The sequence below is a fragment of the Pempheris klunzingeri genome, chromosome 1 (assembly GCF_042242105.1).
Source record: "Pempheris klunzingeri isolate RE-2024b chromosome 1, fPemKlu1.hap1, whole genome shotgun sequence".
NCBI classification, from domain to species: Eukaryota; Metazoa; Chordata; class Actinopteri; order Acropomatiformes; family Pempheridae; genus Pempheris; species Pempheris klunzingeri.
This window is the reverse complement of record NC_092012.1, coordinates 2,606,052-2,627,390: the sequence shown is the minus strand read 5'-3', so window position 1 is coordinate 2,627,390 and position 21,339 is coordinate 2,606,052. Positions and strand designations below refer to the sequence as shown.

The 21,339-nt window shown below is 40.5% G+C and overlaps 1 protein-coding gene across 1 annotated transcript; it reads right to left on the bottom strand.

Moving 5' to 3' along the window:
- Positions 1-870: 870 nt before the first annotated feature.
- kcng4b (potassium voltage-gated channel, subfamily G, member 4b) lies at positions 871-8,062 on the bottom strand. Its single transcript, XM_070834499.1, has 2 exons — positions 7,301-8,062; positions 871-1,713 (listed from the first exon to the last, which is right to left on the bottom strand). Exons 1-2 carry the CDS (start codon positions 8,060-8,062, stop codon positions 871-873), a joined length of 1,605 nt encoding a protein of 534 aa, XP_070690600.1.
- Between the last annotated feature and the right edge of the window lie 13,277 nt (positions 8,063-21,339).

Here is a 21,339-nt window from a genome sequence, read left to right as displayed (position 1 = left end):
ATTTAGTTAACCAGCTGGACTGTGAGACGGGGATGTGAATGGATTTAAATGGAGCACAAACATAACAAGACAATACTCCAAACGGTGGATGTTGTAAAGGGTTAAAACGGGTTAAATTGCTAACGGCTAACGCTATGTGAACTTGTTGAAAAAGCCTTTTTATCGAAGGTTATACAGCATGACGAGTGTCTCTTTAGCTCTATTAGCGTTATACAGTGTGTATATAATATATCAGCCCGCTGTCACCAAACTACGTGAATGAATATCACGCCTTCATAAGGACATTCCACGTGTCATGTCTATGCATTTTTCTGCTTTTCACATGTAATTTCATGCCCTTTAGCGTTTATTTAGAGACGGCGTGTCATTTTACGCACAAATCTCATACAGAAAACAATCAAAACGAAGCCACGTACGTACGGAGGAGACTGTGAAATAAGCTGTGAGGTATTTTAACGAGCGCTGGGCAAGTTCATGACATGAAACTGAGATGCGAAACGCTTAAAATGCGTCGACACGACACGCAAAATGTCCTTTTTAAAAATGTGCGCTAGTTATACGCCGTCCCATAAAATCACGTTGAATATATTTACCCTGTTTTTGATACTTTCGTAAAAAGTGCACAATAGTTGCGGTAAGGTTATAGTCGATGTTGATCTAGTATGTGACGTTTTTTTGCTGATTAAATAGTTTGTTGAAAGCTTTAAGTGTGAATTCGTAACATGAAAAGACGAGAACTTAAATTGTGATACGCTGTCCACATCATAACAGTCCTTTAGGAGTCTAAATGTGCTTATTCAGGATGAAGTGTCATCGTTTTCAACATAAAGTCACTGAATGAAGGAGTCTGACTGCTCTGCACCGCGTCCATTAGAAAGCTGTAGATGGAAGCGTGGCTTGATGGCGCCGGCCTGATATCAGCCCGTCGTTTTCTCCCTTGGACACGGACGTGAGATCATCTGGCGACAAATCGACTTTGGACCAACTCTCCTCCGACTCGGCGGCCATTTCCTCGCCTCTCTCCTCCTTCCACAGCCGCTCGTACTCCTGCTTCAGCTCCTGGTAGGAGCGGGAGAAGGTGTGGAAGATGGAGGTTGCGGGGAACGCCATGATGAGGATGCCGCTCAGGATGCTGGTCAGCGCGACGATCTGTCCGGGGATGCTGCGCGGCACCATGTCGCCGTAGCCCACCGTCGTCATGGAGATGATGGCCCACCAGTAGGAGGCCGGGATGCTGCTGAAGCTGTGGTGCGGGTGCGTGGCGGCAAACGGCGCCAGTTCGCTCTCGGCTAGGTGGACCAGCGGCGAGAAGAGGGTCACGGCCACGCAGACGAAGAGCAGCAGCAGGCCGAACTCCCTCATGCTGCGCTGCATGGTCAGTCCTAACGTCTGCAGGCCCAGAGAGTGGCGAGCCAGCCGCATCACGTACAGGATCCGCAGGGCCCGCAGCAGGCGCAGGATCAGGCTCAGTTTGTCCAGGTAGCCTCGGCCGGCGCCCATGATGACGTCCTCCTCCGACTCATCTCTGACGTCGACCACCAGGGACACGTAGTACGGCAGGATGGCGATGGCGTCGATGATGTTGAGGGGCCCGCGAGCGAAGGCCAGCTTGCTCTGGGCGTTCGCAAACCGCAACACGAACTCCAAGGTGAACCACGCCACGCAGATGGACTCCACCACGAACATGCTGTGACACTTGGCGGAGCACTCGCCCTGCAGACAGAGATAAAGGGTCACTCCACCAATTATTCGTCACAAATTTGAGATACTTTTACTTTACTTGAGTCTGTTGTACACATTTACTCACTCACTACATTTATCTGACAGTTAACTTACGTCATAAATTAAGATTTTGTGCACACAAAACATAAGAAGAGTTCATAAAATATGATGTAACAACCCAACAGCAGGAGCTGCAGTTAAAAGTGAGGGTGCAGGAAAATTTTCATTTAATTATAACCAGAAGATGTAATTTCCTACAATCTATAAAGCCTCCAATCATGAGCAATGAAGCTGCTCTTTCAGTATACAGCTCGGTTTATGTTGCACCATAAAGAGAGTCCTAGTTTCAGCAGTGAGTGAAGGATTAAATGTTGTCTCTGAGTGACGTAATGCAGATATTTTATAGTTTGCAAAGACAAACTGTGAAGCTTCTTAACTCATCTGGACATATTTCTACTCATAAAGAAGCTTTATTAAGGGTTAAGCTAACCCTAACCCTAGTTTGTGACCTGATTCAACATTGTGTGCATTTCAGTCTCTGATCCACAATAAACTTGGAAAGTAACTCTAAACCCTAAAAACGTAAATCCTACGGACCCGTTCACCCATCAGGATCTCACCACTTTGTGAGCCTTTATCGGACTTTAAACTACGTCACCTGATTCCCTTAATTCTTTCTGGCAGAAAGACCTCAAGTTAAACTTCTTTATGACTGAAAACCAACCACACAGATATTTAGAGTGCAGTAAAGTAGTAAGTTATAATATCTTTCGTAGTTCTCTGGTGTTTTGTTGCTGTAGCTGTTAGTTCTGACTGAGCCTGAACGCTCCGCTGTGAAGCAGCACTAATGACAGAAAGGATTTCCTGTGATCTTTTCGTGAAATAAAAGCCATTTTATTTCAGAGTATTTCAGTAGGTTATAACAGTCTGACACAGACGGTCTCCTGTTGTTTGTTTAGACAACAGTTTGGTTGTGGCTGCATGCGTGAAAGGACGACTCCACTGTCACGTTTGAAACCCACCAAACTCCATTGACAAAAACGTTAATTTTACCTGAACCAGAAAAGAAGTAGCTGCTCTACCGCTGCTTCGATCAATAAGTTGCTTTGTGTTATTGTGTGTTACACAAACATTGTGTTGGATCCACACTAACTCATTAAAACACCAAAGTCACACAACAACACAAACAAACTAACTGATCCAGACAACAGTAAATCAGCAACTCCTGTGCTCTGCCAGATAAAATTGTTGTTTTTGTCAATAGAGTCTGGTGGCTTTGAAGAGAGCAAAATAACAGCTGTTTCTGGTTAAAAGTTGTTAAAAAATTAGCTCCAACAGTAAAATCCTGATTTTCTATGAATTATGAGGAATGAGGAACAGTCACTTTAATATTTTAACTGCATTTCCCTGATTACACTTGGATACTTTTACTATAGTAATATCTTAGCACTTTTACTTCTCTGATCTCACTACTTCTCCCAGCACTGTCCTAAAGTCTAATGAGCCAATGTTTTCTCATCAGGAGATCTTGAATTGGACTCGAGACCTCAAATGAATAATAAAGAGCTGCTCGAATGACGTGGTCATTTATCAGGCGGAGAGGTTTGATGAAGGAGTTGCATTATTATTGTTTTGGTTGCAAAAAATATTTTACACCAGACAATGAATCATGTTGTCAGCAGAAGCACGCTGATAAATGTATTGAAGTATTTTCAATCAACATCTTTTCAGCGTTGTGTGTCTACACAGCGCTTCAATTGATTTCAATACAACATTTCTTGATGTTAAAACTGAGTACGGTGTGATGAGGATCAGTCATTTAAAAAAATCAATGGTAAAAAGAAAAATCTATTTCAGCTGACTGAGCGATGGTAGAAAACAAGATAATGTCTAATGAGGAATCGCTGTCACAAATACCAGAGTCACGAAAAATAAAATAAGAAAATTCCAACCTCTTCTATCACTGTGTTTACAGAAAAGACTGGTTTCATTAAGCATTAGATCATCAATACTTTTAACCTACATTAACTTACATTACTGTGTTACGTTTGTTACCGGAGGAAATACAAAACCTGGGAATAAGTTAATTATTTGTGAAGGAAGTCCGGTTCAGGAAACAAGAGTGAACTCGATCTGAACCGTCTGTTTGCCAACATGCTGATAGTTTTACTGCATAATTTAACCAATTAACCGTCGATATGCGGCTGTAAAAGCTGCCTGTCTCAACATCGAGGCTATTAGGATATTAAACTTTTCTTTGAATATTAGCCAATTCACCAAAAGCCCTCCACAAAACTGAGATCAATTAGCATTAGCAGCCATAGCTAAGAAAAGCTGACCTCAAGGGGTGTCTCTTTTATCAAAAATAAAACGGCTTAAGCATAACGAATGGATTAAACAGAAAAATCATACTGAGCAATTGTTCATCTGCGCTAAAAAATGTTAGCATGGCTAACTAACACCTGCGGTAACCGAGCGACCTAACCTAGCTGATCATTAGCTAACTAAATTAATTTCTTTTGTTACTTGAAGAAAAGATGGTTAATTTAGGTTTAATTACTTTAGACACCTTTTAATGTCAAAAGGTGATATTAAATGTTGCTAGCTAAATGCTAGCTAGCTACACCAAAATAAGAGCAACATGCTGTTTTTAATAAATCATGCTAATTATGCTAATGCTACTAATGCAACGCTAGATTAGCAGATTGTGTCTTATAGTTATCAAATACAAATTTAAGACTGTTTAGTGAGTTTTTCCATTTTCATATCAGTCATCAGGGACATTAGAAATATTACATATTAGATAAATCTGATACTGAACCTAGCGTTACTTCTCAGGCTAAGAGTTAGCTTGTCATTAGCGAACTTAATTAATTAATTTTCTTACTTTGGAGCCAAGAAAAAATGGTTAATTTGGGTTTTGTTACTTAAGAAAAAGCCCCATTCAAGATTTACACATCTGCAACGTTGCAGAAGATGTACCACTGGTCCCAGATGCTACTAGCAGAGTTTAAGCTAACATTATCTAACTCTTTGACTACATGACATAATGCTAATGCAGAGCTGCATAATAGCATTAGCACAATTAGCATAATAAATTTAAAAAAATAGCATATTCTTGTGTTTTGGAGTAGCTAGCATTATAAGAAAACATGTAATATCACTTTTTAAGCTCTGTATCTTACATTTGTAGCTCCTGAGTTTGGCAAAGTCGTGTCGTGTGAACATTCAAACAACTTAATGTGAAAAAGTGATAATACATGTTTGCTTCAAAACACAAGAACAATATGCTGTTCTTTTAATAAATTATGCTAATTAAGCTTCTATTACGCAGCGCTGAATCAGCATGATGTCATGAAGTCATCAAATACATAATTAAGACTATTTCCATTTTCATATCAGTCTTCAGGGACATTAAAAAATGAGCTATTAGATGAATCTGATCATGATAGTTGATATTTCTGCTGGAAAAATCAAATTAAGATGTTGCTTCTGAAGTCAAAGAGCCAATATACTGATAATCAGAAAAAGAAAATGTGAATGATTGCTAGTTTCCATCCACTTTTTACGATTTATGTATAAATTGCAAATGCACATAAGCACAAGTGGAGGGAGACCACATTTGTTATTTTATAAATTAGTACAAATTTGAGTCCCTTTGTAGTTTCTTTATTGGACAAACCAGCTTTCAGCTTCATCTGATTCTGATCGGCCTTATTTGCCTGTCAAGCTGAATAACAGCTAATTACACCAGATGGCCAACATTCAATTTCAAATGTCTGCCAGAAAAACCCCAAAGCCAAAACAAAACTGGTTTCCAAGAATTAAAAGGAATCTTGGCTTTGCTTCTGCCTCTGAGCCGAAGCGAGAAACACAACTCCAGATGTTTGTCCATTCGAACGCTCGTCAATTACGAAACATGTGAAAAGCAATTTTGTGGATTTCAGTTTCTGAACACGTCCGAGCTTTGATTTTTCTCGTTTCTTGATTAGTGCGATTGACTGCACGTACACCGGGGAGAAATCAATCTGCCGTCTCCAGCTTAGAAACATAATCACACGGCCTGACAATTAGTTATATAATCAATTCGACTGCCTGTCTGCTTCTGTTAACTCCGACAAGAAAAAGTCTCATGTTTAACAAAAGAAAAGCAAAAATTAAACTCCTTTCCCCACACGGCTTTACAAACACTAACCTTTACTGTGTCTTACCTGTATTTATTTTACTGTAATGATTGTATATCATCAATCTATTAAGTATTGTGTTTAATATAAATAATATATATATTAATTATATATTAGTTACATATTGATAATATTAATATTGTGTTGATGTGATTATTTATTTACTGTCTTTCTGTAAATTATCAATTTGTATTGCTATTAAAATAAACATAATTGATCCCGTGTTTGGTTTTAATTGACATTTAACATCTTTATCTCATTTAATCATATATTCATACAAAAACTTAAAGCTTTAAAGTATATTTAGGTTTTATTTTTACAAGATTGCAGCTCATTTTAATCTATAAGTTCTGTTAGTAGGAAAAATAGACTGAACAGATTATGGTGAGATTGTTGTTGTGAGTTTTACATAAATGGGCCTTGAGTCCTTATTCACATGTTCATTAAGTGATTTTGTTTTTGGCATTTTACAGCCTTGTAACGCCGGCATGGTTTAGATATTAACTCGCTTTTTAGCTTCAGCGCTCCACCAACCCCTGAGAGAAATATCTGAATCTTTAGCTGCTAATTTCTCCGCCTCGTTTAGCTCGATGCTAACTGTCTCTGTCGCTTGGTCCTGAGCAGGTCGTGGAATTAAGAAAAGTTCATTCTAGACCGGGAAAATCAGGGACTTTAATAAACTATTGTTTAAATTGTTAAAAACTTTTTTCATTTTTGGGGAGTTTCACATGCATCCTACCATCCTAGTTTATGGTTACATGAAATCATTTCTATTCCTTAGCTCCCACTCAAACATTAGCGATGTTTTGGCTACTGAATGGATGAAAAACTGATGCTGAGCTGATAAACATGCAGAGAAAGCGTAAATTTCTGGAGCTTTGGTTACAAACTAATGATAAATAGGTTAGGAGTGTGAGATCTGATCAACTGATCAACCGTGTGTTTAAAAATATTTGTTTTTGCACCTCATGTTACATTTATAGGTCATGGAAATGCAAAATTTTAGTCATGGAAACTCAAGTAAAAGTCAGGGGATTTCACATTTGAGTTAAGAAGGAGCCCTTTCAGGTGGCATAGAGTAGATTTCTCATTGCTGATGAGAGCGATGAGGGCCGGACAATAAATTAACAACCAGCTCTCCATCTAACTGTAAGACAGATTTCAACAATTTTTTTAAAAATCTGCCAAAGAAAATGCAGATTTATGCGTCTTTCCGTCCACTTTTGTGAAATATATTAGGAGACAGTTAGAAAATATAACTAACGTTGAATCTTAAGCAGTTAATTTACATAAAATAGTGTCACTTAATGCGTCTTTCTTTCTGTGATGTTATGTTATGAAACCTCTGCCGGTGATTCATGTGTGAAAAACAGGTTTGACAGGATGTTACCCACCCTGGTCTCTTCGTCTCTGAGGTCTGGCATGGTGCTGATGCAGAGGCTGATGACGGTGACCAGCACCATGATGACAGAGAGGCAGGCAAACATCTTCCCGGCCAACCCCGACCCCTGAGGGTTTTCCACCACTTCCCGCAGCATCCAGATCAGTCTGCGATAGCCCTTTTCAGCCTGCGTGGTGGTCTTCTTCAGCATCACCCTCTTCTTCCTCCACTCCTCTTCCTTGCGCTCTCGCTCGGCCACCTCATCCACACGGGTGATCATGCGGCGACGGCAGCAACGCTCCATGTGGCCCGGGTCCACGCCCCAGTAGTCAAGCTCATCGTGCAGCGACACGGCACACAGTTCCCGAAGCAGGCGCAGTTTTCCTGCGGCCAGGAAATTGAGGATGACCCTGAAGGCTGTCGGGTTTCGGTCGAAAAAGTACTCCTGGCACGTCTCGTCGTAGTCGTCGCAGAGCCGTGCGATCTCTTCAGGGGTGGTGCAGAAGCGAAGGCGTCCCAGGCGACTCTGGGGGAACTGCTCCAAGGTGCTCCAGGGGAAGGTGTAGCGGTTGCCCCCGACATTGATGAGAACCTGCAGGGTGTGGTCGACCACGTACGAGGCCTTGGGGTCACGAAGCAGCTGGGCGCGCTGGAAGTAAACGCCCTTGATGGTCTCGGTCTCCGGGATCTCGGTGAAGAACCGGTCGAGGCTGCTGTCATCGCTGCTGATGGAGTAGGTGCCGAAGTCGTGGTTGGCATTGCTGATGATGGGCATGCTGGCTTCAGGATGTGTGACGGGATGGAAGACGTGTTTGTATGTCTAGTTGACAGGAAGTTTGGAGGAGGATCCACAGTGAAGCTGCAATGACAAAAGCATCTTAATTCCTTGTAAAACTGTATTTTTCTATCAATACAAACTATCTGGAGTGCCACAGGGCTCCGTCCTGGGTCCACTTCTGACCAGTATCATCCCTCGACTTTCACTTCTATGCAGATGACACACCGCTTGAGTTAAAGTATATTTATTTAAAGATCATAACACAGAGATTTGTCACCTATAATTTGGTGGTAAATTGACATGATGCAAAATCCAAACACTCTCAAAGTCTTCAGCTTTTCTGCAGGACATTAAAACCAAGACTCAAGAAGTGTTTAAAGGAAATTCCACCAATTAAAACAAAAACTTTAGACTACATTGTTTTTTGGACTACAGTCCTGAGGGTTTTATTTTATATGTCCACCATCTTGAAGGAAAATAACAATCCAGCCTACCTGGTGGTGGTTAAAATATTCTACGATACTAAGATAACGACATCTTCCTATTTATGTGCAGTAGGCTATATGTCGTTACACTCTTATTATATCATATTTTCTTTTAGCACACATGCTCCAATCCAGTAAAAAAAAATCTTGTATTCTTCCTTGCATTTACTGGTTTATATACTGTCTAATTAATAAACTTCATTATCACTATTTGCTTCATCATAACTTCTCTTTCAGCTCATTTGTTTTGACTCAAACGTAGCTATAACCACGTCATGTGACAGTAGGACACAAATATAACAGGTACCACTACAGGTTCATAGCAGATCCAGTACCTGCACCGGCCCACCTCCACTCGCCCCCTCCCAGAAGAACTAGTTGGCATTCAGCCTGGCATCTGTTCTGCCTGCCTGACCCTTGGATTGATGATTCCCCACCCGAACCCCCCTCGGACACGTTACCTGGCTTCCTGGCTTTGACCCTCGCCTGTTTATTGATTCAGTCCTGCTTTTGGGTTCAAGCTTTTATTTTTTCTTCTGAGCCTTCACAGCTACACCAAGTGACTTAACACTGATTATTCCTGTAATTCAGGGGAATAAATACGTCATTTTGACAACAAACTGCAGCTCTGATGTGTTTTCTGGATCACTGAAAGCTTCCTGATGAGACGCAGATCCAATTAAGTACAATTACCAAGTACTTTACATTAGTATTTTTATTTTATACTACTTTCTACCTCTACTGCGCTACATGTCAGGGGTAAATATTGTACTTGTTGTACTCGTACTCCTCAACAGAGTTTAGATTTTCCTGTGTATAAAATACTCAAAGTATTTTAGTGAGTTCCATCTCAACTACACTCACTATTAAACTTTTACTAACATATTAATTTATCAGTATTATATTTATATATCTACTGTAAACAATAAATAATTATAAGCATTTCGCAGTACTTCTGTACTTCTATTTGAGTGAAATTACCGATGCTGGATTTCCACTAATTAGTGAAAAATAAATAAGTGAAATAATCTTCTAGCTGTCACATTATGCAGGTTAGGCTTTAAGGATTACAGTAAACTCTACATGTTGGACATCATTTAGATAAATAGCAGTGGTGGAGGAAATATTCAGATACTTTACCTGTAAAAGTACACAGTAAAGATACTCTGTTATGATGTTTAAGTAAAAGTATGTGAGTATAATGTTGGCTGTAACGTAATCCTTTGGGATATATCGCTCTCTTCAAACACACCAGACTCCATTGACAAAAACACTAATTTAACCTCGTAGAACACAGGTAGGTCTACAGCTGCCTCGAAACTAACCGATCGAAACGTAAATGGATTATAATGTTTATTGCGTTAATTACGTTAATGTTGCAGCTGATAAAGGTGGAGCTCACATGTGGATTTCCCCTCAGGATCAATAAATATTTAAGTTTGGAGGACACGTGAAACTCGTCTCTTGGAACCATAAACCAAAACAGACAGAAAGTTAATCTATTTTTAATTATATGTGATTTATTTGGTGTATTTTTGACCATTTGGATGAGAGATTAACGCAGTATTTCTAATCTATAATGATATATTCAATAGTGGATTATATTTTGTGTTATTAATCCAAAGTAACCAAAGGTGGCAAATTACTGTGGTAAAGAAAAAAAAAAGCAGAAACATCAAGCAGCAGAAAATGCAAATAGTACAAGTACAAATACCTCAAAATTTAAGTACACGAGTACTTTGTACCAGTAAAGTTTTTTTAACAAATACTATTATATTACATCACATGACATTATATTATGATTTTATACTATTTACTTCATATTTATATCTATTATATTTACCTTACATTATGTGACATATACTTTATTACATGATATTGTATTATTTTTACATTATATTACTTTGTGTTAAATTATATCATATTACTGTATATTACATTGAATTATATTGTAATTATATTATTTAATCTTATTCTAAATTACATTATACCACTTTATATTACTTATTATATATTGTATGTATTATTTAGTATTATCATTACATTAATTTCCCATTATTTTATCTTACATGATACTCTATTGGTTGATATTAATTTTTGCCCTATATTATATTACTGTATATTACATTATATGGTATTTATTTTATTTATCATTACATTACATTATATTATATTTATTATTTAACTCTACTTGATGTTATTTTCCAGCCTCAGTGTTTCCTGTGTAATGAAATGGAGGTAAAGTTTAAACTGACCCACCTCTTCCTCTTCCTCGGTGCTCTTCCTCGGAGCTCTTCACCGCCTCTGCTTCATCCTCCCATCTGTTGCTGTGATGAAGACGCTCCTCTCTGATTGATCCATGTTAATTGTATAATTGCTGCTGTGATGAAGAAGAAGAAGATGAGGAGGAGGAGGAGGAGGAGGAGGAAGGGTGTTCCTACAGTTTATAAATCCTCTCTGAAGTTTGCAGGCTCGACGTGTGTCTGTGCAGCATCTCCGGAGTTGGAGGGAATTGAATTATGAGATGATTTGCTGTTCGGCCGCCGCTCGTCTCCACTCGGTCTCCACTCGGTCTCCACTCGGTCTCCGCCGCCTCGGAGGAGCCGGTAGAGCTGAGATCATCTAACGGCGGCGTCCTCCTCCAGACCGGAGCTCTCATCTGTGTTTGACAGCAGGACGGTCCTCCTCCTCCTCCTCCTCCTCCTCTTCCTCCGCCCCCTCCCTCCTCTTCCTCACCCCCTCCTCCCAGCTCTCTCCTCTTCTACACTGTAAAAAACGACGGCAACTCAATGCAACTCACAACATGGCGGAACAGGTGCCCACGTGCTAAATTTACCAGGTGAGGCCGCAGTACCACCGTGTACAAGTACTTCAGTAGGAGTAAAAGTACTGCAGTACCAGTACCACCGTGTACAAGTACTTCAATAGGAGTAAAAGTCATGCAGTACCAGTACCACCATGTACAAGTACTTCAGTAGGAGTAAAAGTACTGCAGTACCAGTACCACCGTGTACAAGTACTTCAGTAGGAGTAAAAGTACTGCAGTACCAGTACCACCGTGTGCAAGTACTTCAGTAGGAGTAAAAGTACTGAAGTACCACCGTGTACAAGTACTTCAGTAGGAGTAAAAGTACTGCAGTACCAGTACCACCGTGTACAAGTACTTCAATAGGAGTAAAAGTAATGTAGTACCAGTAGTACTGCAGTACCAGTACCACTGTGTACAAGTACTTCAGTAGGAGTAAAAGTACTGCAGTACCAGTACCACTGTGTACAAGTACTTCAATAGGAGTAAAAGTTATGCAGTACCAGTACTGCAGTACCAGTACCACTGTGTACAAGTAGCTACTTCAGTAGGAGTAAAAGTCATGTAGTACCAGTACTGTAGTACCAGTACCACTGTGTACAAGTACTTCAATAGGAGTAAAAGTCATGCAGTACCAGTACTGCAATACCAGTACCACTGTGTACAAGTACTTCAAGAGTAAAAGTCATGCAGTACCAGTACCACTGTGTACAAGTACTTCAAGAGTAAAAGTCATGCAGTACCAGTACTGCAATACCAGTACCACTGTGTACAAGTACTTCAAGAGTAAAAGTCATGCAGTACCAGTACCACTGTGTACAAGTACTTCAAGAGTAAAAGTCATGCAGTACCAGTACTGCAGTACCAGTATCACTGTGTACAAGTATCACTGTGTACAAATACTTCAATAGGAGTAAAAGTCATGTAGTACCAGTACTGCAGTACAAGTATCACTGTGTACAAGTACTTCAATAGGAGTAAAAGTCTTATTATTTGTATAATGACAGAACAAACACTGTAAAAAATAGAGAGTTTGTTGCTGTTGTTTTTTTTACAGTTTCTTTGGTTTAAACTGAAAAAGCTTTTGTTTGAATGCAGCTGAACGCTGATCGACCACGTTGGTGCCGGCAGACGTCCAAACACAGAGCGGATTAATAACAACGGACAGAGGATAAAACACAGAGCTTCATCCTGTCACACACACACACACACACACGCACGCACACACACACACACACACAGTATTATGTCATTAATGATCTGCTTTACATGAAGCAGCTGGTTGTTTCCGTCCAGCGGCGTTGACGGCGGCGTCCTCGACCTCTGTGACAAATGTTTGGTGTTTTAGTTCATGAGATGAGGATTTATTTCCACACACACACACAGCTTTATTTTTTTTTACCTTTGTTCCTGTGGCTGGTTGTCTAGTTTGATGAACACCAGCTGACCTCCTCTCAAAGGGTTTTACGCCACATAAACTCTCCTGTAAGCTTCAGAAACATGGACGACGAGCTCAACACCTGCATCTGAAATCCTTAAAGTTCGTCATATATTTAATATTTTTATTTTATTCAGCAGGTACGACTCAGTTTAACAGCTCCAGGACAGGTTTTACATGCAAAGATGTTCATAAAATCACCTGATACCAAAGATATGGAGCAGAGATGAGATAAATCCTGGATTGGTAATTTGCACATGATAATATGAATAACTGACATGAGTGTAGATTAATTACATGAATTCACTGACAAACGTATTTAAATGCATTTTTGATGATGCTTTCGATTGTTAATGTATATTTGCAGGGTGATGCGTTCGCTTCCTGACGTGCATTTGAACACTTACTGAAGTAAATTTGAACGATGATGCGTTCACTTACTGATGCACATTTCAATGGTGATGCGTTTGCTTACTGACGTGCATTTGAGCAGTGATGTGTTTGCTTACTGAAGTAAATTTGAACAGCGTTGCGTTCACTTACTGAAGTAAATTTCAATGGTGATGCGTTCACTTACTGACGTGCATTTGAACAGCGATGCGTGGTTGTTTTACCTGCGGCGCTCCACACCTGGCGCCGTGTCCTCAGGACCAGAACAACCGTCTTGATCCACATCACAGCCGACGATTATAACCAGACGACCTCTGACCTGTCGGGCTGATGAATATCAGGGATTACATGATAATCCACCAGCTGGGGGTGGGGGTGGGGGGGGGGGGGGGTGGGGGGGGGGGGGGGGGCACCAGAGAGCATGCTGGGACACGACGAACCTGCAGCAGGGAAAACGTAGTAAGACAGTAATCAATCAAGTGTGAACAGGATTTGGAATCACGCTGATCCAGACAAACACAGATTATCATCCAGAGTATTAAAGGGCCATTCCACCAATTTCTCACATAGAGGGCAGTAGCACAACCCCTGCTACCGCTCAGCCTCGGCTCACAGCGGCGTGTAAAGTCTCCGGCGGCTCTCGGCGCATTTTTTCGCCGAGTCCGAGGGAGTAAGGCGCCTGGTTTACCCTGATGATGTCACAGTGATGTCACTGGGGTCAACACTGCATTTATTTATCTTTTTTTTTTTTTGCATTGGAAGCAAATTACAAAACAACTGCACAGCAGAGGCCCAAAGTTCAGTCCTGACCTTAACGGAGACCTTTTAGTAGCTGCTCTGGAGCTTTCAGTCACATCGCATGACCTTCAACGTCTTCCCAGTTGAGGACATTTTAAATTCTACGTATTTTCTGAGATATTTAAAGCCGCAGTAACTTTTGTTTGTTTCTTTTTGTTTGCTTGTATTCAACATGTTGTGAGCACTGACATGTCATCACCTTTTTAAAGGGCAATTACGCCTTCAATTACGTCAAATATGTGCTTCTTTTGCCGTCACCATGGAAACAAACCAAGATGGCTACCACTGACAGCAGCTTTTATACTGAAATTTTGGACGGAACTCCTCATTTCAACGTCATCCATCAGCTGTTCCTCGTCGATTACGGCATCTCAAAGTGACCGAAACGGAAAAACGGAAACAAAATCTCATCTTAAACGAGCGGCCGGTTCGGACAGATCGTGCTTTACATCAGTATTTCTCCCTTTTTGTGCAGCTTTATCTCGTCCTGCAACACCTTTCAGTCACATGACACAGTTTTTACTTCCTGTCCAGTGAAAACCACAGAAGAATGATGATGATGATGGAGGATGATGATGGAGGATGAAGAGTTCCTCCTCGTTTCAAACCCTCTTGGATCAGCTGGAAAAACAGGCCGGATTGTTTTTGTTTTCTTTCCCTCAAACATATGGTGATCTTATATCCCATGATGCTTTGCTGTAGATTAAACTACCCAACGGGATATGAAGAGAGGATAAAATGAGCTCAACCTTAAAACATCTGCAGCAACAACACATTAATGCAGCAGGAATATTAATTAGGTGAAACTGGGAAACACTGACGGGAACATTTTGCTGCACTTTTGTAAGGTTTTCATTGCAGGACTTTTACTTATATAATAATAATATTAGTGCTTTTAGTAAAATAAAGGACCTGAATACATCCTCCCCCTCTGTATTCACCTAAACACTTATAGGTAGATGTAAAAATAATGTTTTTTTATGAGGAGAATCTGCACAGTTTGCACCTACATGTTGTGATAACAGTTCAGGCAGAGTAGGAGGAGGTTAATCTGACTCCCTGGCTTTCCACGGGGATGTTTCGGTCCTAAACTACTTCCTGTTTCACGCCGCATCTCTCATACCAACAAGGAAGCAGCCACTTAAATAATTCTCCTCCCGCAGCTCATTTACATTTTGAAATATTGTTCTCTCGGCCGCACGGCGACAAGAAGACGACGGCCGGCCTTTCATTTCATTTTGTTTGGAAAACCTTAAGCCTCTTTTGCAACTTAATTTCCTGACGTTGCCGGGGGGGTTAACATGGTTCAGTGGAATCTCTCGCAGAAGAAATTAAACCAGACTCCTGGGGAATTGCTTTGCTCTCTCAATTTGCACCAAAGCGCCGGGGGACCCGTGCAGCAGGGCAACCGATAACTCACCCTTGATTCAGCACAAACACTCCGCGTTAATTAACCCCCCCGCCTCAAATCCCGGCCTTATCGGGTCTCCCAAAGTCTACTTCCAAATGCTGCTGAACTGTATTTCATTAATAAAGCATGTTACATGTGAGCGCTGCTTCATTTGGCATTCAGGTGTTGTTTGTGCCGTTCCTGTCTGTCTCCTGTTTCTCCTAATGGGATGAAGAAAGGGAGGAAGTCCGCGGAGGAAAACCCTCCGACAGGAATCAGATTATATAGGTCAGGTGTCCTTTTACGGTTATTGACGAACTGCCCCCCTTTGGCCACCCGACTCGGCTTACAAGCTGCTCGACAGTCTTAAACAGAGTGCGTCCTCCTGTAAACAGAGCTGAATGTGCTTTGTGTGTCACATTATACTTTTACTCTGCAACGTTTCAGAGAGAAATATTGAATTTTACTGCACTATTGCTGCATTCAGGTGCTGCTCGGATCGTCCAGTTTCCTGAGTTGGGGCTGCGGTGTGTTCGAGGGCTTTTGAGACGATTTAAGATTCAAGATTCAAAATGTTTGTTGTGTTGTAAAAGTAAATTCCATCACAGGAGGGTGTATATTTATTACTTGGCCTTGTTGAACACTTGACTCTGATTGGTCAGTTACTACGTTATGTATTATTATTACTGTTATTGTATCTTATCAGTCTTATCTTATCTTAGTGGTAGTATTATTGTTATTTCTGTATAACAGGCCGTTGACATGGACGCAGGTTTGAAAGCAAAAGCAATAAAAATCATTTTCAAGTCAGTAATTTGTGTCAAATTGTTCATTTCTTTTGTTCAAATAAGCCTAACTGTGTAGAGTAAGCGGCGGCCATTACTGCAAAGAACAACTTCAGGATGATTTCAGTCACCTTGTCGGGTTTGTTTTGGAATAATAACCAGCTCGTTGTGAATTATCCCGTTTATCACACGGCTAATGAATGAAAACACGTATTTTTGATGCTTATTCAGGACAAAACTGACGCAGATTCTCTAGTGGAACAGCGGGTTTATTACACGCTTTGGCTTTTGGCGCCACATCGGGTTGTGCGACATCAGAACTACAAAACAAAACTACACAAAACTACAAAATCCAAACTGCAAGAGCTGCAGGACCGACGTCACCAAACTGGACAAGATTTAGTCCATGAAAACCACAGAATCAAAGCACAAGACGACCGTTAGAGATTTTAATTTTCAGAAGGAGGACGCCGGACGCCGCTGTTATCTTTGGGGAAGAGATGCATGATGGGATGGAGGTGATCCTGTGGGGACGGCAGCGATTTGATATTTCCCAGAGCTGTCAGAGATAAATGGAGCTGAGCCGAGCTCGGAGACGGACCAGAACAAGGACACGGTGTTTTATTGAGGAGACATTCGGCTGAAGTCTGAACAGTCACAGCTCCGTTCACTTCTCCCCAAAACAAACAAAACCAGACGTCCTCATCTCAACAGCAGGGCCCCTTAAAGGATTAGTCCGTCAATTTGGAGTCTTTTCTTTTTTCTTGTGAAATATAATATTTGATCACTGTTGAAGTGAAAAGGATATAAAGTGTCACTAACAGAAATAGTACGAAAACAAGGAGTATAAAGAATATAGAAATAAAGAATATTTAAATAAAGAATATAGAAATAAATATTAAAATAAAGAATATTTAAAAAAAGAGATTTATGTCATTTAAGTCAGTTTAATAGTTTTTTTAACTTATTTTTGATCATGTTTATGTTTCTTAAGTGAAGATTTGTCATTTTTCCTCTGATTTTAATAATTTTAATATGTTTTTAATAATATTGAGGTTTGGACAATCAATGAATTGTTGGAGAAAATAATCAGCAGATGAATCCAGAATGAAAATAACCATCAGCTGCAGTTCGATGCTAAACAGTTGTTTTCCATCAATGATGAGGATCAATAATCTAATGATAGAAAATATAATAGTAAAGTCACAGGAAGGACTTTTTCTGCTTATAGAGGACTTTTCAGCAAGTAGTTATAGCTCATAACCCCCTGTTAAACCATCATTTGTAGTTTTTTGATGTTTTTTCTTGTTTTGTTTTTAATTTTCTGTTCCTATCTAACACGATATTTTATAATTTGTCAGCTTTAGAGGTGTTTTTAGGTGTGTTTCTGAACGTGGACGGAGCCAGGCTAGCTGTTTCCCCCTGCTTCCAGTCTTTATGCTAAGCTAAGCTAATCACCCCCCGCCTGTAGCTCAATACTTAAAACACAGACGTGAGCGTTATTTGTCTTATCGACTAACTGTCAGTAAGAAAGTGAATAAGCGTCCATTGATTCCTAAAATTAACTAATTACTTTTAGTAAATTATGGATGATAATTTCTGGGCATGAGGTGACTGACAACTCAAATGGCTTCTAGCGGTAAAACGAGACCTGATATCCTGCCAGAATAAAAACTCAGATTGGTCTTCACAAACTTGTAGTTATGTAATCTCTTAATCTGTAAAGATCTAATCCCTCGTTTTCTAAATATCCATCTCCTTTAAATGTTGATACTTTTCTTTTTTCCGTGTCAGGAAAACAAATCTCTGCAGATGTTTTAGCTCAGACACAAAAAATAAAAGAAGAACGACTTATCTTTAAAGCGCCTTAGAGGGAAGGGAGATTGTTTCAGCGCAGCGATGTCCTGTTTTTTGTTTTCCACCTGAACAAGCTCAAGTCAATAGAGAGTGAAACCATTTGTCAACATGGAAAACAAACAAACAGATCAACATACCAAACAGTGCTGGTGAGGGTTGGCATGTCTGACTTTGTATACATATTGTGTCTATTTCAGTATTTTTGTGTGAGTATCAATACAACACTGTGAAAATACAGTTCAATATCGTCCTGCAATCATTCTTATTTAAATGTACACAAGCATTTAGAAGCTAAATGTAAGTAAAGTATCACTGACAGGCTCAGATTGTTATTCTAAGTGTCTAAGTGTAACATTATGGAAAGGATCCCAAAGCCACCAGACTCCATTGACAAAAACAGTAATTTTAACTTGTAGAGTTCTGGAGCTGCTGATCTACCGCTGCCTCGATTGATTAGTTTGTTTTTTATTATTGTGTGACTTCTGTGTGTTAAAGAGTTTTTCGTGTCCAACACAATATCTGTGTAAGACACAAAAAACACAAACAAACTAACCGATCAAGGCAGCAGTAGACCAGCAACTGCTGTGTTCTGCGAGGTTAAATCGCTGTTTTTGTGAATGGAGTCTGGTGTGTTTGATGAGGCCGATATGTGGTTGAACAAAAAGGATCTTCTTCTGTCTCTGTAGGGATCCTTTCCACAATCTGAGCCTGTCAGTGGATCAAACAAGCTCTTTTAGTGGACCTACTTTGATCAGGTGCAGTTGCCCCAAAGGAGCCCGTTTCGTAGCTGCTGCCTGAGGTGATCTACTGGACCAATTCCAACACTTTTTGCGCCTACCGGCCCATTTAGACACCAAAATCTGTTAAAAAAAATAGGACCGAGGTTTAAAAATATCAGATCTGCACTACATGAAGTGGAGATTAAAGTTGCGTCATCGACTCCCTTCTCACAAACCCAATCATGAATCAGCTGCTCTGGGCTTTGTAGCTATTGATGAACCTGTAGATGCTGATAGATTCTTATAGATTGACACAGATGAGTGGCAGAAATCCAAAGACAATTTGTTCTCCTCTTTTGAATCCAGTTAAAAGAGACAAGCTGCGAACTGAGCCCCCGACTCCCCCGACTGTAGCCGGGCTCCAGAAAAAAAATCAATAGAGGAAATTGTACAGCAGAGAAAATCAGACAGAAGAAACAAGAGGAGAAGAGCTGCTGATTGGAAAACACAAGGAAAAGGTCAAGTAGGACGAAAAGATGGAGGAGAGGAACTCTCCTGAAATCGAATCATTCCCCAGAGTTTAACAAATGAGCTGTCGAGTGTGTCCATGAGTGTGTGTGTCAACATTGGCTCGCCGGTTCTGCTTCGGGCTCAGTTTGTTTATGCAGAAATAACAGCTGGCCTTCACCCTGCTCACACACACACACACACACACACACACACACATACATGTTTGTCTCTGTTTGCTTGTGGGGACCATAATCTAAATAACACGTCCTCATCACGCCCCAGTGGTGAAGAGTTACTCAAGTACTTTTACTTTACTTGAGTATTTCTATTTAATGTTACCTTATACTTCAGCACCACCTCATACCGAAAAACAACAACACTGGGTGTTTTAAGGGCGGTTTAAACGACGTTAAATCATGTTTAGTGTCCATTACATTACACAGGTGAGTCACAATCATGCCAGACAACAGGTATTATCTCCCTCGGCTATTTGTCTTTACTTTCACCACTTAAAAACAACATAAAACTGACCAGATGACAGAATAAAACAGGAGGGAAAACTTAATATTCAGCTTCTCAGCAGCAGAGTGCAGAAAAATAGAACATTTCTACCAAAGCAAAGAGCATTTCAAATTAAAAACAAAAGGATTTCTGGGCATTAGAGCTTGAAAAAAAACAAATAGCGTCTAATGAAACAGATTATTCAGACGTGACATTCCCTGTAAGTGTTGAGGACTTTCTGAAAACACAGATAAAGCTTATCCTTTGATAATATGAGCTGTGAATTTCTGACTATCCTCACAGATTTTCATGATGCATATTAAACAGCGCCACAGTGATGATCTCTGCTTCTCACCCACTTACTCCCTCTTGTGTTCTGTTTCTATTCCTGTAGAGCTGCGCTGAGTCAAAAAGTCCTGCAGGAATCAGAAACAGGAAAACGTCGGTTTTATTCTACACGCCGCTCGGACGGACGTGGTGATTCAGCTAACGACCACCTGGAGACGTGGCAAACACCTGCGGTTAAAACACACACAATCACACTGACATGATACCTTTCTGTAAATTACAGCGAGTGCTCGGCGATGCAGCTTCAGGCCCATTATCCTTACGGAGGATGTTCATCCACTCAGCACCCACATGCAGCACTTTGGCCTCCTCTCAGTTCATGAACCAGTTCAGAAAATAACTCTCCGGCATCGGCGAAACTCTCAGCATCTCAAAGTCCTTTAAACACATGCAACGTCCATCACAAAAGTCTGAATTATAGTGCTTAGAACACTATATAATAGCAACAATAATGAATATAATCATCATATACTGCCTCTCTACTGCAGCTGCCATTAGTCTGTTTATACAATTCAAGCTGATTTAATAGTTTTAGAGTTAAATATCAGAATAATTTATGTTTCTGAGAAAATATTTTCATTAATTAACATAAATATAATTAAGAAATACAAAGGGGATTTGTTTATTTTGATGCAGAGCCAATATATTGTCACACTGACTTGTTTCGGTCATCAGGAGAAGTGGATGTCGCCACCATGACGTGACCTGTTGGATTGTAGGCCGCCATCTTGGAAGCTCTGAATACGGCTTCATGGGCGTCGCCATCTTGGTTTTTGTTTGGAGCCAGAAGTGACTCGTTTCACGAAGACCGCCTCTGATTGGTTGGTCATAAGGTAGCCTCCCCTGCGTTGTGTACGTCGCCATGGTGACGTCACCCGTCGGTGTCGCTCTGAAGCCTCTAGTTTGGCCAAAGATCCTCTGATAACTGAAGATGACACATGACAGGCTGTTTTTGTTAGCTTCCATGCTAACTAGCTTTAGGCTCCAGGTGCAGAGTGACAGCTTTCTATCAGAAACAGCTTCAGAGTCACTGAGGACATTAGTTTGTCTTTGGTTAACATGGAAACAGGAAAGAGACACTTCACTGAAGAGTTATTTCCTGTATCTGTCTCAGGTGGGTTTAGGTTCACAGCTAGTTAGCATGGAAGCTAACAACAACAACAACAACAGGCTAGCAGCTGTTCCTAGTATTTTAATGACGGTCAGACTGGAGCTTAGTGGAGGTTGTAGTCAGCTGTTGTTCACGT